The sequence below is a fragment of the Watersipora subatra genome, chromosome 11 (genome assembly GCF_963576615.1).
Source record: "Watersipora subatra chromosome 11, tzWatSuba1.1, whole genome shotgun sequence".
Taxonomy (NCBI): Eukaryota; Metazoa; Bryozoa; class Gymnolaemata; order Cheilostomatida; family Watersiporidae; genus Watersipora; species Watersipora subatra.
This window is the reverse complement of record NC_088718.1, coordinates 24,983,229-25,000,908: the sequence shown is the minus strand read 5'-3', so window position 1 is coordinate 25,000,908 and position 17,680 is coordinate 24,983,229. Positions and strand designations below refer to the sequence as shown.

At 35.5% G+C, this 17,680-nt stretch overlaps 1 protein-coding gene across 1 annotated transcript in view; it reads left to right on the top strand.

Moving 5' to 3' along the window:
- Positions 1-17,680, top strand: part of LOC137407900 (E3 ubiquitin-protein ligase MIB2-like) — a 34,847-nt gene that overhangs the window by 5,722 nt on the left and 11,445 nt on the right. The window contains exons 2-7 of the mRNA XM_068094283.1: positions 2,967-3,146; positions 3,257-3,436; positions 4,062-4,164; positions 11,210-11,331; positions 11,453-11,532; positions 15,873-15,990. Coding sequence (XP_067950384.1) covers positions 2,967-3,146; positions 3,257-3,436; positions 4,062-4,164; positions 11,210-11,331; positions 11,453-11,532; positions 15,873-15,990 — 783 coding nt within the window. The remainder of the gene's footprint in view (positions 1-2,966; positions 3,147-3,256; positions 3,437-4,061; positions 4,165-11,209; positions 11,332-11,452; positions 11,533-15,872; positions 15,991-17,680) is intronic.

Genomic DNA, 17,680 nt, shown 5'->3' with positions numbered 1-17,680 from the left:
TGGTTTTTGTTAAAACGCTAAAAAGATGTCTTTTTTTCTGAGAGTTTCAACCGCGATCAGGTTTTGCCTATTTTAATCTGAAAACGTCCTGGCAGTCACATCACCTAAAACAAACAAACGAATCTCAAGTAATAAAAGGAAAATATTTATACGTTCTGATAAAAATTGTTAAAACATTACATGAGAGGTCCCTTAATGTGCAACAAGCAATCAATGCTTTTGATTTATATATAGTTTGTATATGTACTGATAAATACAATAATACATGCACTTGTGACAGTGTTCTCATAACTTGAACGCTCTGATAACTCAAACACTTGCTCTTGGTCCCGTGAAATTCGAGTTAGCCGAGTTTCACTGTGTATACATGTATATATATATATACATGTATATATATATAGATATATATCTATATACATATATATATATATATATTGGTTATATATATATATATTGGTTATATATATATATATATTGGTTATATATATATATATTGGTTATATATATATATATATATATATATATATATATATATATATATATATATATATATATATATATATATATATATATATATATATATATATATATATATATATATTGGTTATATATATATATATTGGTTGGTTATATATATAACCAGATATAGTGGTGGTGGACAAGGAGAACAAGAGGGCTACTATAATAGATATAGCAGTACTCAATGACTACAATATAACCAGCAAAGAAAAAGAAAATGTAGAGAAATATCTCCCTCTTGGAGAAGAGATTGAAAAATGCTGGGATGGGAGAACAACTGTAATTCCAGTAGTCATTGGGGCACTGGGCGCAATGACACTGGCGCATAAAATGTGGCTTGCCCAGATACCGACAGCAATCAACTCAGGTGAGTTGCAGAAAAGTGCGCTATTCAGAACAGCTAAGATCTTGGGGCGAGTGCTCAAACTTCCAGTCTCTGGTAGGAGACCCGAGTTAGAACCACCGATATGGGTTAACCGGGGTGAGGAAACAATATATATATCCATGTATATATATATATATACATGTATATATATGTATATATACATGTATGTATATATATATATATATACCACCGATACATTACCACCGATATGGGTTAACCGGGGTGAGGAAACAATATATATATATATATATCCATGTATATATATACATGTATATATATATATACATGTATATATATACATGTATATATATATACATATATACATGTATATATTTACTAGGTGAAGGCCCTTTACTAGGTGAAGGCCCGAGTAATAGAAAAATCTTTGGACAGAAACCTTATTTGTATTTAACATATACAACATTTCCCATTTTAATTTTTAAATTTCATACCATGAAAAAAATGTTTTTGTGCAGCTCAAATGAATTCAGAGAAAAAATAAAACATTTGTAAAGGTTTTCAAACTTTTTCAAACAACTGTACCTTTTATATTTCATATCATGAAAGAAGGGTTTTGTTGAAATGAATTAGGAAACAAAATAAAACTGTAAATGTGTTTGAATGTAAAATTGAAATCATTAGCAAGTAATGGCTAAATATTGTCAGTTTTGTTACGATTACAATGAATATTTACTTGGTATACGATTATGTGATTTGAGTTTGTTTCAGTGTTGGCATCATAAAACAAAAATATTGTATAGAGTGGTATTGAAACCTATAGTAGTTATCTACTACAATCACAGCCTGGTAAAAATCATCATTACTAAAAACAGTAATAAAACAATATGTTAACCTTAGTAAGTATAGTTACCTACAATAACTTTAGAGCACTTGGTGGCTATGATCTGCAAGAAAATGTAACATTGCAATGTACTACGTGTAGAGTTCCTACCTTCATGACAGATGTATAACATAAACTCTGAATCTACCTCATATGAATTTAGCTTACCAAACACATACTTGTAGGAAGTTTTAGTGCCATACGTATTTTGGTAAACTTTCAACCAAAGTTTTATCACTCATCTGCTTGTGAACCTTTTTGTACCATAACAGATGAAGCTGAACTGAAATACAATCACCAAATTTCCATTTTGAGAGGAATTATTCGGGATATCGTTTTGGGTAAACTAATTGGCTTCATAACAGCGAGGACAAAAAAGCATTGTGTTTCATAGAGTTAATAGAGTTCATGGAGTTTCAATTATTGTGTCTTTTAGCGTGTAAAAATGGGAAAACGGTGTATATGTTATGCAGTAACAGCTATGTAGTGTTGTATGTAGTGTAGTATGTTGCTTTCATAGTCTTGGGGTAGAGGATTGGATTGCAAACCTGCGGTTGTAATCTTTGTGAGTTCAAGTCCAGCAAAGTGTGAAGTTTTAATTCTAAAACTTTATCGACAGACAGATGATGGCAAACTTTGAGATTTATAGACATATGTATTTAGATTAAAAAAGGTCCAGATAAAAATGTATTTGGATTCGGCCTACATTTTGTTTTTTCCATTGGTAATCATGAAGTGTTTTTTATTTGATTTGGCTGTGTAAAAATCCAAGCTATAAACCTATCTATATTTAGGTGTATATACAATTTCTTTTGTTATAGTCATTGTTAGAAATTTTGCAAGTTGCTCAACTAATACCATCGCTCAAACATATACTAAACTTGAAGGGAGAATGAAAAATCTAACAGCTATAGCTGGTCTCAACATAAAAGCTATAGTCAACAAAGATGCAACGGGTACAAGCATTGGTACTTTGTGCTGGATTGGTGCAACCCGCTTTGTAAAGGTTGTCTGATCACCTTGGTAAAGATCACCTAGGCAGCCTAGTTTAGCGTTGTTCTCTTACGTGTTCAGTTTTTGGAAAAATATATGTTAGTATTTGGGAACATTGCCCTTCAGTAAAACTTGCACCTCTTCTAGGTGTTGTTAAAAATGTTATTTTGTATATGTATTTAGGTGTATGTTGATGTTCAACACATAGATTTATCCTTTCTCCTTTAGACTCCTGCGAAGCCAGACATAACAGCTCAAGTTAAAGGTCAGGTTGCTGAAGTCTCCTCGCTATCCAGCTCAAGTGTATTAGTTGTGTCAGAGAACACTCCCCCGGTTTTGTCTTCAAATGTTCCAAGTAGCAGTACTGAACGAACTACTAGACATCCTGATAAAGAAGCCTCTGTCAAGGTCTCTTCACATATACTATCTGTTTTCACGAGTTTTGGCTTATCTCAACAATTACTGTTTTATTAGTACCTTGCTTTAGTTTCTGAATCCTCACAAAATGTTAATTCTAGATTATATCAAGAAACTCTTCAGAGGTGGCGGAAAATGTTGCTGAAGCAGCCAGGCCTGCTAAAGATGGTAAAGAACTGTCTGCTGATGTAGACATTGAGCAGAGTGTGACTGATGAACAAATCTGCTCAAATGATGAAACACTGGAACCAATACAAACACAGGTCTCACTTCAGGAGGAGGTAAATCCCAATCTAGTGATTTGTGTTGCTTGCTACCGATTTTAGTAGTTGGTGTACGAGTTATTTTAAAAAGCCTCTGTCAAGGTCTATTCACATATACTCTCTGTTTTCACAAGTTTTGGCTCATCTCAACAATTACTGTTTTATTAGTACTTAGCTTTATTTTCTGAAGTTTTTATATTTGAGATGTTAATTTCAATGCTGATTATATCAAGAAACTCCTCAGTGGCAGCAGAAAATGTTGCTCAAGTAGCGGGATGTTTCACAGGTTTTGGCTAGTAGCTGAAAGTAATGGTGAATGTAGTACCTCTATGTTATTATGAGAGAAGACAAGCTGAAACACATGTGCTAAAACACCTGAAATATTTAGTAAAAAGATGTAATTGGTTTACACCTTGTAAGATTTCCTTGCGGGTGCCTCTATCCTGGCCCCCAAGTGCACTTGCGGGGGCCTCTATCCTGGCCCCCAAGTGCACTTAGTAAAAATATCAATTTGGGTGCTCGCTTTACTTTAGTAACAGATTCCCATCATGTTTATACCATAAAATGTTGCTATGAAGTAGAACTCAGTTTCAAATGAGTAGCTGTTTGTATTTGAACTAAGCCTTTGTCTAATCACTTACAGGCAGCGGTTGCCCCATCAACACCAGTGCTGATCAAGTCCAAACAGTTTGATGAGAGACAGTTCGTTAATTCTGTTGCTGCATCTGTTGACTTCACAGACATCGGTAGGTATAGACAATGTTCATTGATAAAATGTCTTACCTTTTTACATCTATATACAAGTAAAAGATAATTGTTTCCTCACCCCAGTTCACCCATATGGGTGGTAATTTCTGCTCTAACTCGGGTCTCCTACCAGAGACCTGGGAGTTTGAGTACTTACCTCAAGATCTTACCTGTTCCCAATAGCGCACTTTTCTGCAACTCACCTGAATTGATTGCAGTCGGTATCCGGGCAAGCCACATTTTATGCGCCGGTGTTATTGCGCCCAGTGCCCCAATGACTACTGGAATTACTGTTGTTTTTACATCCCGGCATTTTTCAATCTTTTCTCCAAGAGGGAGATATTTCTCTAGCTTTTCTTTTTCTTTGCTGGCTATATTGTAGTCATTGGGTACTGCGATATCTATTATAGTAGCCCTCTTGTTCTCCTTGTCTACCACCACTATATCTGGTTGGTTTGCCAGGACATGCTTGTCAGTGTGGATGTAGAAGTCCCAAAGGATTTTAGCACGGTCATTTTCATTGACCTTACCAGGAGCTTCCCACCAGTGTTGTGGCTTATTAAGGCCATATTCATCACATAGACTTCTATACACAACACTTATGACATGATTATGCCGCTCATGTATGCGCTTCCTGCTAGTTGCTTGCATCCACTGATGATGTGTTGGATGGTCTCAGGTGCATCTTTGCACAGTCTGCATCTAGAATCATCCCAAGTGTGAGAGATTTTTATTTGGAGTTGCCTTGTTGGGAGCACTTGCTCATGGGCTGCCATGAGTAGCGACTCTGTATTGGCCGTTAGGTTTCCTTTGTTCAGCCACATATATGTCTGATGGGGATCGCCAACCTTAGATATTTGTCGGTGGTAAGCACCATGAAGAGGTATCATGTGTTAGTCAATTTCCTCATCAACAGGGCGAAGCTCCATTGTCAGAGCAGCCGGTTGAAATTCAGCTAGCAACTTATCTGAAGTGGCCATAAAGGCTGCATAGGCTTTAATGCTTTGCTCTTCCTTTTTCACTGTCTGCTGTACACTTTTTGAAGTTGAGTATATATATATACTGTATATATATATGCAGTATATATATATATATATATATATATATATATATATATATATATACTCATGCTACAGACAGTACTGTTTCGGCTATTGAAGCCTCATCAGTGCAGCTCAGAGCTTAGGCAAGAGACACAAATCTCAATACCAATGAGAGTTGACTTCCTGCCACGAAACAACTAAGTTGCTTCACAGACTTTAAGAAAGTCAATGTGCTGGCACCAGAGTGCTCAAATCACAATATATATATATATATACATATATATATATATATATATATATATATATATATATATATATATATATATATATATATATATATATATATATATATATATATATTTACTATATAAACGGCAATCGTTGTCTGTCTATCTATCTATCTGTCTGTCCGCTTTATAGAGTACCGTACTTTTCCGACTATTAGCCGCTACTTTTATATAAGGGCGGGTCTATTCTGTGGTTCTTTTCACCGCTAGGGCGCATTAACGGGAATCTCCGGTTAGTACACGCCTCTATCATAATACGTAACCTGCTATTCATCGTAGGGATGGACGATAAATACTGATATGCTAATAGTATGAGTTGTCTTCTCGATATATTGAGTCACCGATAACTCCCAAATATGAGCAGTATAAATAAATTATATGGCGGTCTTTTTTTTCGATTCGTTAGTTAGTTAGTAATCTTTTATTTTGCTGATAACAAAATAACAAAAAGCCTCTATTTGCAGGCATATTATCCAATAAAACGGAAACTGTAGAAGAATCCTGAATGCAAGATAGTAGTGAACAATTCATATTTAGTTTGAGATTATTTGTGTAAAAGTTAAAAGAAAATTTACATGAGAGGATGACTTCAAATAAGTAATGCAGGATAGCTTATACAAAGATAAATTGATTGATATGTACTATATACAAGGGTTCAGGGCTGAAGAATAGATCCTCTATGAGTATTGATTGTGGCAAGATTGTAACAGATTCGATTGTATGAAGCAAACTTAATTAATATGAGTAAGTAGTAAAATTAAATTAGTAGTAAATATTAGTAGTGAATTAAATAAAATTTACTACTCTTTAAATAAATTAATGAGTAGTAAATTACATCTAATTAATATTTACTGCCAACGTGTACCGGGAAGGTCATGTGAACATTTGTTTCTTGCAACCACTAGAAAAACGCTGTTCTCTATCTACTATATAAATGGTAATCGTTGTCTGTCTGTTTGATTGAGTGTCCGCCTTATAGAGCGGTCTTTCCTTTTATCGTCGTACAAATTTCGGTCGTACGAAGCGAACTGAATTAATATGTGTAGTAACAGTAAATAAATTATAGAGCGGTCTTTCTTTTTCCATTCGGTCGAACGAAGCCAACCGAACTAATATGAATACTAAATATCGTAATTTCGTAATATGGACTATTAGCCGCTACTTTTCTCTGACGATTTGAGCCAAGCGGCTTATATAAAGGTGTGGCGATTCTGTTGTTTTTCTTTCACCGCTCGAGCGCATTAACCGAAATCCCCGGTTAGCACGCTTTTTAAACGGCAAATTTTCTGCTGTGGTTAAAAGCACCTTTCCTGAGTTCTCCGGCCTATACAAAGGTATCTATACAGCTATACAAATGTACTATTCATTAAATAAAATAAATTAACGAGTAGTTATTTACATGCAATTAATATTTACTGCCAACGTGTACCGAGAAGGTCACGTAAACGTTTGTTTCTTGGAGCCACTGGAAAAACGCATTTCTCACCTACTAAATTTCCACATCAAAAAGGTAAGTGTTTCTTATACGATGTTGTATTGTCTATGAATTGCCACATCTCCACTACTTAATAGCGTTGGATTTGCCGCTGTTCGTGATAGTGGGTCATGTTCATTTCCTTCAGCAGCCGAGTTACTAATTTTTTTCCAGCTACGAGTAGGCCTACTGTAACTTACTATTACAGAACTTTCACGAGTACTCCGAGCGTTGTGATACGCTATGGTGAAAAGAAAGAGAGCAGCCGCTATCGACTTACTGTCAACCTGCATCAGCCATGACCAGCTATACGTCGCCTGCTCAAAAGTAGGCACACACCGAAAACCGACAGAAAAACCAAAAATGTTGTCTATCCGCATGTGTTGCGTTGAACTAAGGGAGAGAGAGAGGGAGAGAAAGGGAGAAAGAGAGAGAGGGAGAGCGGGGAGGAGAGGGAGGAGAGAGAGAGGGGGAGAGGGAGAGAAGGGGAGAGCGAGGAGGAGAGGGGGGAGAGAGAGAGAGGGAGAGAAAGAGAGAGAGAGAGAAAGAGAGAGGGAGAGGGGGAAGAGAGAGGGAGAGAGAGAGAGAGAGGGGAGAGAGGGAGAGACGGAGAGAGGGAGAGAAGGTGAGAGAGAGGGAGAGCGAGGAGGAGAGGGGGGAGAGAGAGAGGGAGAGAAAGAGGGAGGGAAGAGACGGAGAGAGACGGAGAGAGGGAGAGAGGGAGAGAAGGAGAGAGAGAGGGAGAGCGAGGAGGAGAGGGGGGGGAGAGAGAGGGGAGAGACGGAGAGAGGGAGAGGGGGAAGAGGGAGGGAGAGACGGAGAGAAGGAGAGAGGGGAAAGAGGGAGAGAAGGAGAGAGAGGGAGAGAGAGAGAGGGAGAGCGAGGAGGAGAGGGGGGGGGGAGAGAGAGGGAGAAGAGGGAGGGAGAGAGAGAGACGGAGAGAGGGAGAGAAGAAGAGAGAGAGGGAAAGCGAGGAGAGGGGGGAGAGAGGGAGAGAGAGGGGAGAGACGGAGAGAGGGAGGGGGAGAGAGAGGGGGAAGAGGGAGGGAGAGAAAGGGGAGAGACGGAGAGAAGGAGAGAGGGGAAAGAGGGAGAGAAGGAGAGGAGAGAGAGAGGGAGAGCGAGGAGGAGAGGGGGGGGAGAAAGAGGGAGAGAAAGAGGGAGAGAGAGAGAGGGGAGAGAGGGAGAGAGGGGAAAGAGGGAGAGATGGAGAGAGGGAGATGTAACTGCATATTTGGAGTTGTTTTACAGTATGAAAGACAACTCTCAATAAACCTTATGCTGCGCGTGAATCTATTCCTGTAGACGGGTAATGCAGCTAGTATATATATATATATATATATATATATATATATATATATATATATATATATATATATATATATATATATATATATATATATATATATATATATATATATATATATATATATATATATATATATATACATGCATATATAGATGGCAGGAAGTCAACTCTCATTGGTAATGGGATTTGTGTCCTTTGCCAAAGCTCTGAGCTGCACTGATGAGGCTTCAATAGCCGAAACAGTACTGTCTGTAGTATATGTAGAGTATATATATATATATATATATATATATATATATATATATATATATATATATTCGTCTCGTATATATATAAATCTCAAAGTTTGTCGTCTATCTTCTGTCTCTAGTTCGGTATGTCCAGCTATATATATATTTCTCAAAGTTTGTGAGTATTCGTCATTGTGATTGTCCAGCTATAGCTATCATCTTAGCATTGCGTCCACGCGTTACGGTGCCCCTAATAAGAAATATTTTGGGACTCAAGTATATGCAACACGATGCTTCTTCGTCTTTTTTTCCTCGGGTCTAATTTGTTCCGCCCCAAAATATCAACAATAATTTATCTTGAACCTAAAATTTTGCGATTTGTGTACTGATTATATACATTAATAAGAGATATACATGGACGTTGCTCGCTAGGCAAGTTCAGCATTATCCATTATAGTAATAACCGATAACACAGATAAATGATGCAAGTTTAGTTAAAAGTTTGAAATTTATTTAAATTAATACTAAAACTTCCTGGAAGTATGTGATTAGTAAGCTAAATTCATTCAAGTTGGATTCAGCGTTTATGTAACACGTCTGTATCGAAGGTAAAAACTCTCCACAAAGTACATTGTAATATTATATTATCTTGTTGATCATAACCACAAAATGCACTAAAGTCATTGTAGGTACCCATAGTTATTAAGGCTAACATATTGTTTTGTTACTAGTTTAATGATGACAATTTTTACTAGGAGGTGATTGCATTAGATAATTACTCCGGGTTTCTATACCGCTCTATGTTTGTCTATAGCACGTGTTCCCAACCAGGGAGGAATTCCCTTCTTGGGGGAATTTTGAATATACAAGGGGAATATAGAGAGGTGTCTGATTAGTTAAATTTGTAATTTATGTCCTGCAGTGCCGTGTGAGTTTAGGTTTCATCATTTAACATTTTGGTTTTATCTATAACACTCGTTGCTAGTAATGATCTACTAGTCAGAACCCAGATATATGTGAACACATCCATCCGGATCACCGCCATGCTGAAGGTCATGTATTGTTGTGTGTTGTATGTGCGCTGTATAAAAATTAATAGTATCTTATATGTTTAGATATGTACAATAAAATGGGATTATAATTTGTATCGGTTGTTTTTAGTCATGTGAGTTAAAAATGTGTGGGGAATCAAATTTATGAAAAGGCATAAGGGAGGAACTGAATGAAAAAGGTTGGAAACTCCTGGTCACTAGCCTACAATATTTTTGTATGCCAGTGTTGGCATGAGATTTGGCATGCCAATTTTTTTATGTCAACACTGAAACAAACTAAAATCATATAATTGTATACCAAATAAATTTTCATTGTAATCGTAGCAAAACAGATTATATTTAGCCATTGTTCGCTAATGATTTACATTTAAACACCTTTACATTTTCATTTTTTATCCTTATTTATTTCAATGAAAAATCTCTTTCAAGTTATGAAGTTGTCTGTTCCAATTAAAGTTACAGTTGTCTGACAAAGTTTGAAAACCTTTTCAGTTGTTTTTATTTTCTCTTGTAGTTTATTTCAACTACACAAAACACTTTTCTCGTGATATGTAGTTTGAAAGTTAGAATGGCAAATGTTGCTATATGTTAAAGACAAATCAATTTTCTGTCCAACGACTTTTATTATCCTGGCAACGCCGAGTAGTACAACTAGTCTATATATATATATATAAATCTTAAAGTTTGTGTATGATTCGGTTTGTCCAGCTATAGCTGTGAAAATCTTGGAATGAAGAGTACGTATCGCAAAATATTTGATCTCGGAACCTTCTGTTCCCCAGGCGATATGCTAAACAGTTAAGATACGCGAGATGCATTGAATTCATTAGGCGATATGAGTCATTATCTCGATTAAAATTTGCGTAGCATTCTGCGTTATGCAACATCATTAAAGCTTCCTCTCACAGCTCTTATTAATAAGTTTAGCAATACAGATTTTGGCATACTCAAATTAGTCACTAGTAATGTGCCATGCTAATGCCAATTGACGATGCCAATGCAACGACAATACCTGCCCCTGTTTATAAGTTTGATTGCGTGTGCTTTGGGCTGACTGTATGCACATTTTCTGTCAGTGGTTATCACATATGAGTGGTTATCTAGATTAAAATATGCATAGCATTTTGCTTGCTCCCACGGCTGTCTATTCATAAGATCAGCGATACTGATAGTGATCTACTCAAGTTAGCCATTGGCAATGTGCTAGGCTAATGGCAAGTGGCAGGCAACCACATTACTGCCACTGTTTATAAGCTGTTTTTAATATCCGTGTAACGCGGAGCATGCTGCTAGTCTGTATATTAATCTCAGCGTTGATTTTTCATCTGTCGTTTGTGTGTCCAGTTATAGCGATAAAGTTTTAGATATAAAAAATCCGCTACGCGGTGGTATTACACGTATTGGTATATTCGCATACATGCAACTGGAGCAGGATATTCTGTTTGCTCATATAACTGGCAGTTTCTGCCTGCTACCGGTGTATTTTAAGCTAATTATGTAAAGCTTATTGATGTCTTTTTTATCAGCTTTTGTAATCAGTATGATTTATTGATGCTTGTTTTATTGCTCCGCTGTGAACAGACAACTCTCAACTCATACTTACATGTAGAGTCATAGCTCTTGTTATATCTTTAACTGCTCATTTTCAGCAGCAAGTGAAACCAGCCATAAAATATATGATAGAGAGAAGAGGTTCCTAAGCACAGTTACTGAAGAGCAGAAGAGCAAAGGAACGTGTCACCAGCAGGAATCAGCTGCTACAGGATCTTCAGTAAGATCATACATATGTACATAATTCTATAGTAGTAAATGTTGTAAATGTTCAATAGAGAAAGTCTCTTTGCTGCTGTTTCTGATGTTTGACTAAAGCAAATTGACCTCAAATGCTTTAGGTGACGTCATACCTGCCAGATGCTGCCAGGAATATGAGTGACTGCAGAGACTCTCACCTTAACCTGGCTTCAGAATACAAGTGAGTTGTATTCCTACCTAGAAGGTTGTTGTATCTATTGTTTATATATTGTTAGATGTGATAATGCTATTCCTAGAAGGGTGGTCTCTACAGAATATAGATAGTTACATGTGAGAGTTCTATTCTTAGAAAGGTGGTCTTTCTAGAATATAGATTTGTACATCTGATAGTTCTATTATTAGAAAGGAAATGTCTATAAAGTAGAGAGATTTAGATGTGCTAATAAGATGCTTATCTACCCTAAAGAAAGGTAATATTAGTATGATTGAGGTTGTTACAGCCCATTTTATATTCAAAGAGTCAGTCACTAAATGGTACAGGTAAAGTTCTATATATGGCGGAAAGTAGTGCACGTATTTATACTTGAATTATAATTTGGAGCCTGATCATGTACTACAAACAACATGGAAGAGACTTACCTTAAAACCTCTATTTGAATGCCATGGCACTCTACTTTGTAACCCTTCACCTTAGTAGCTGTCAAATAGAAGTGGCGTTCAAATAGAGGCTGTGGTTGTATTTGTCAAATAGCTCGTCAGAACCTTTTGAAGACAAATTTATCCCATTTATGGTCAAAGCGAATGTCACCCATATTTTGCACTCTCATTCAGACGGAGCGACAATAACCCTTTTAGATTCAATAAATCTGCTAACTTGTCTCCAACATGTCGTAGATTTTCAAGTAAATATGCATTGAGAAGCTGAGAAATGGCTTTACCAGTTGATCTCTATTGCTTGCAATTGCCAATTAATCTGCAAAGATATTATAGCCTGTGTCCTTCTTTGCTATTGGTTGGAGCTTTCAATTTTTTATTTCAATCTAAATTTGAAGGTGTATTTTTATTCTATAACTATACTAGGTAAATGCGTGGTGCTGCTCGAGTAATAAAAGTGTCTTTGGACAAAAAATTTACTTTTATTTTACATATACAACATTTACCATTCTATCTTTTAAGCTTCATATCATAAAAAAGCATTTTTTGTGCAGTTCAAATTAATTAAAAGAAAAAAGAAAGCAACTGTAAAGGTTTTCATACTGTTTTAACAACTGTAACTTTCAAATTTCATATTATAAAAAAGTGTTTGTTGAAATAAATTAGAAGAAAAAATAAACTGTAAATGTTTTGAAATGTAAATGTGAAGTCATTAGCAAGCAATGGCTAAATACAGTCTGTTTTGCTACGATTACAATGAAAAATTATTTGGTGTAAAGTTGTATGATTTTAATTCGTTTCAGTGTTGGCTTCATAAGGCGAAAATATCATTTTTGCCTGAACTGAGATAGCGAGCAACCTTTATTTCTTTTTGGCGTTGGGAGAGGTATTTCAGCGAATAGCATATCGAAGTTTTTGTTATTTCATCATAATCAGCCAAATTTGAATTTCGAGAGAAATTTTTGTTGGCAGAAAACAATTTTGCCCTAGTAAGGCGAGGATTACAAATCATCATATTCATAGAGTTATACAAAAATATTTTATAACAGGTGCATCGTAACTTGTTGGTGCAATGTATCAATTAATACGTCATTTAGCGTGTGCAATCGAGAAAAGAGTATAAAGTATATGATAAGAGTGATGAAATTGTAAGAACTCCGTAGCCTTGTGGTTAGATACGCGTTTAGAAACCTGTGGTGGCAATCTTCGCGAGTTCAAATCCGGCACGAAGCAAGCTTTTCAGTCCAAGATTTTAATGTCTATAGCTTGACAGGCAGGTAATGACAGACGACGACAAACTTTGAGATTTTTATATACATGCATAGATTAGCAATGCTGCATAAACGCTTATTACACTCATTGATATGTTCGCTGCAGTTTGCAGCCAAAACTGGCTTTTCATATGCAATAGAAGTGTAATGAGCATCGATCCATTGTAAGCTGTGTTAAGATAACAGCAAGGGTGCTATCAAATAATATGCTATAAATCTGCCACTTTATAAGTTGTATAAGAATAATAATTTATCAAATGCTACAAATATATATATATTTAGGAGCAAGTGATGTAACTTAACCATACTTATAATACATGCAGAAACAAAATCAACATTTTTGAAACAAAAATATTTGCATCATTTGCTCAGCCAGTTGCATTCGGATTGTTGATTTTGTTTGAAACTATGTTATCCTTTTCTGGGGTTTTAGTGCCTTCAACAATGTCTTCTGATTTTAACTTGTTTTTTGCACTGCTGAACTAATTGTTATTACCCTCCAAAAAGTTTTTATGGTCGAGTAAAACATCTACTCGAGGCATTTTGCACAAATGATGATAAACTTCTAGTCTCATGGGTGTTAAGCACAACTCTTAGCATAAAACTACCGTAATTTTCGGACTATAAACCGCACCCATATATAAGCCGCATCTGCTTTATTTTCCAAAAAACGATAATAAAACAATATATAGGCCGCACCTTTGTATAGGCCGCAGAACTCAGGACGGTGCTATTTAACGCGGCAGCAACCTTGCTGTTTAAAACGGAACAGTGTCTAACGCCACTTTTTCGTATTAACCGACGCTTTTTAACCTAGTGCCTAACGGAACAGTATCAGGCATTGTTTCGTATTTTCTTTCATCGCTAAAGGCGCACTAACCGTAGATTATAGTTAATACGCCTTAGCGGTCAAAGAAAAAGCCATTGAATAGCCGCACCCTTATATAAGCCGCATGGCTCAAATCATCCGAAAAAAGTAGCGGCTAATAGTCCGAAAAGTACGGTAGTAGTTCATATATCATCATAAATGTAAACCATTTTTTGCATACGTCGGAATATCAAGACCACGTTAAACAAGGAGCTACTATTAGCCTGATACAGTTATTAATTGTTTATATGATGTTGCTTTCAAAGTTTTACGAAAAAATTATAAAACTTTAGAGTTAGAAAATGGATTTAGATGCAAAAATAAACGATAATAGAAGTAATCGCTATTGATGTAACTGAGTCATTATTAAAAAGATTTTGTGGACACCTTCCTACTGATAACTTGCTATTATGGGTTCAAAAGTTTAAAGTTGTGGTCAAATAGAGGTGGCGTTCAAATAAATGTGGCGTTCAATTAGAGGTTTTACGGGTGAGTGTGAAGTATCATGGCATTATATAAGTAACACCTTTGTCTGTATGTATCTTCAAACTTTTTTTTTACCATAATGTTGTTCTCTGTCCAGCCTTAGAAATTAACTTATCTTAGGGTTATATATAGGCATATCTTTAATAAAGAACCGAACTTGACATGGTCTTAAAACTGAAAAATATATCTTGCTACTAGTCATAGTGTAGAATAGTTGCCTCTTATTTATAGTTGTCTCTGCCAATTAAACCCACCACATGATCAAGTATGGCTGAACATCTGTTAAAAAGGGAAGATAATTACAAAGATATCTACTGCAGCTGTAGTTGACTGAATCAGAGTATTACTAGCTCCCTTTAGTTTATTGATGAACAGCCATTGTGATTAGAGCTGGAGGATTAGATGAGGGGTGTTTCCTACTAAGCTAGTATTTTGTGACTGCAGGTACTAAAATGAAGTATATATAAAGAAAGCATATCTTTATAATACTGCTGAACACAAATTTTTCTCTTTTACTAACTTTGTTGTCAAGATTTTCAGCATTCGTGTATTGCTGAACTCAAATTGTTTAAAACTATTCCATTTCTGGAGCAATTAATTATTATTATTTATTTTCTGTATTCATTTTGTGTTTTAAATATGAGACCTTAAATAAGTGACATACTAACTGAAACTGTATAATCTTATGACAAAAATTTAAATAAAAATGAGTAGTTATATTAAGTAGTTTATATTTGATTAGCTTGCGGTACCATCTTTTATACAGATACTAAGAGTTAGTCTTACCATATTTTATACAGATACTAAAAGTTAGGCTTACCATATTTTATACAGATACCAAGTGTTAGTCTATATGGTAGTTATGCTCTCCTGGCACCATTGTTCAACTAATAACAATTTGTAATGGTTTATCATTTCACCTCACAATTCACAATTCATGGCTGCTCTCAGAGTGACTCCCACTGTTTTAACTTGTAGTTTATGCTTTAGACCAGACTTTGAGGTTTTTGCTGCAGTAGTTCTAGTGTAACTTCTCGTGTAAGGTAACTGAGTAGTCTGTGTGAGATTCAAAATAGTAATGATCTAGATACCTCTAGAACACTTCGTGCAAAACTTATCCAATCAAACGCCTTGACTCTTGACCTCATATGTTCTGTAACTCAGTGAGATATAGTACTATTTTGGTCAATGCATGTCTCATACCTTATTCTTTAGCTGGCATGTACTTGATTTAGTCTTATTTAAGATTTCTGTGTTTGCATCAAGTCTATCTAATTACAGTGATAAAGACGATCAGGTAGGAGGAGCTTATGCTGATTTGGGCGGAGCTACTGCTGCTCCTCCAATCACAGAGTCCAAATCATCCATAGATGAGTATTTAGACAATATTGATTTTAAGGTAAGTGCTAGTTCCTCTAGAGGAATTGATAGAGTCTCAAGTTTACTCAAGATACAACTTATATATTTGCTTGTGTCACTCTTCAGTAAACATCACAGCTGTGGCAAGATACTCGTCAAAGATTTTTCACAATGAGATGGTTTACACTGACTCATTTCCTGTGTGTGATCTGCTCTATGGAAACCTCTTTTAGCTTTTGTTGGTGAATCAGCTTACCATATCACTAACAAACAGTAACTTTAGTATATACTATATGTAACTCATAGTGACTAACAGACAGATAACTAATATTGACTCATGATGACTGACAGACAAGGATTATCAAAGTTGATTATAATACATGAAAGGATCCGCAGGATGCCTTTACTGCTCCACTTAAAACTAGCAGCTTTTAGAGTTTAGAATAATATTCTGCTAGAGGAATTGATAGAGACTCAAGTTTACTCAAGATACAACTTATACATTTGCTAGTGTCAGTCTTCAGTAAACATCACAGCCATAGTAAGATACTCGTCAAACATTTTTCTCAAAGAGATGGTTTACACTGACTCGATTCCTGTGTGAGGTCTGCTCTATGGAAGCCTCTTTTAGCTTTTGTTGGTGAATCAGCTTACTATATCATTTACTAGTGTTACATGCTACGATACAAAGTTTTGTCATATTTTTCATCTTCATATCATGTAATTGGTTTAAAACGTCGAATCTTTAATTCTTCGAAGCGATTCAAACCTTCGTTTCAAGGGGATATTTTTGAAAACATCGTGTCAACAACGAAGTACTGCGTATGATGTAAACATCAATATTCGTATTATTGCACACATCTTTTACCACCGGAGGTTTGATTTTTATCGTCTTCATTAGTGACGTCCTTACAGCATCCCTACGCAGCTCTATTTTTAATGCATAGGTTTTAAAAATATTATCTCCAAAATAAAGAATATTAACTCCGAATTTGAAAGAGAAATTTCTCATGCGCTTTGACATTGACTTCTGACCTTGGACGCATTTTAGAAGTGTCAGGCATGATATAAACTATGCGCCTCATTGTAGCTAAAAGCACAACAGACAAACATAAAAAACGCAGAGTTGTGCGACAATTTCTTGGTAGCACGCAAACTCGTCAGCTACGAATAATTGCGAGTTGTGCGACCATTCCTGCGTATCCTGTAAATGCGTCCTCCTCATTCCTACGATCAAAACCGTAACTTCGAAGCTCAAAAATTTTATCATGTAACACTAGTGATTAATAAATAACAACTCTAGTATATACTATATACAGCTCATAGTGATTAACAAACAAATAACTAATATTTACTCTAGTATATACTATATACAGCTCATAGTGATTAACAAACAAATAACTAATATTGACTCTAGTACATACTATATACAGCTCATAGTGATTAACAAACAAATAACTAATATTGACTCTAGTATATACTATATACAGCTCATAGTGATTAACAAACAAATAACTAATATTTACTCTAGTATATACTATATACAGCTCATAGTGATTAACAAACAAATAACTAATATTTACTCTAGTATATACTATATACAGCTCATAGTGATGAACAAACAAATAACTTATATTTACTCTACTATATACTATATACAGCTCATAGTGATTAACAAACAAATAACTAATATCTACTCTACTATATACTATATACTACTCATATTGACT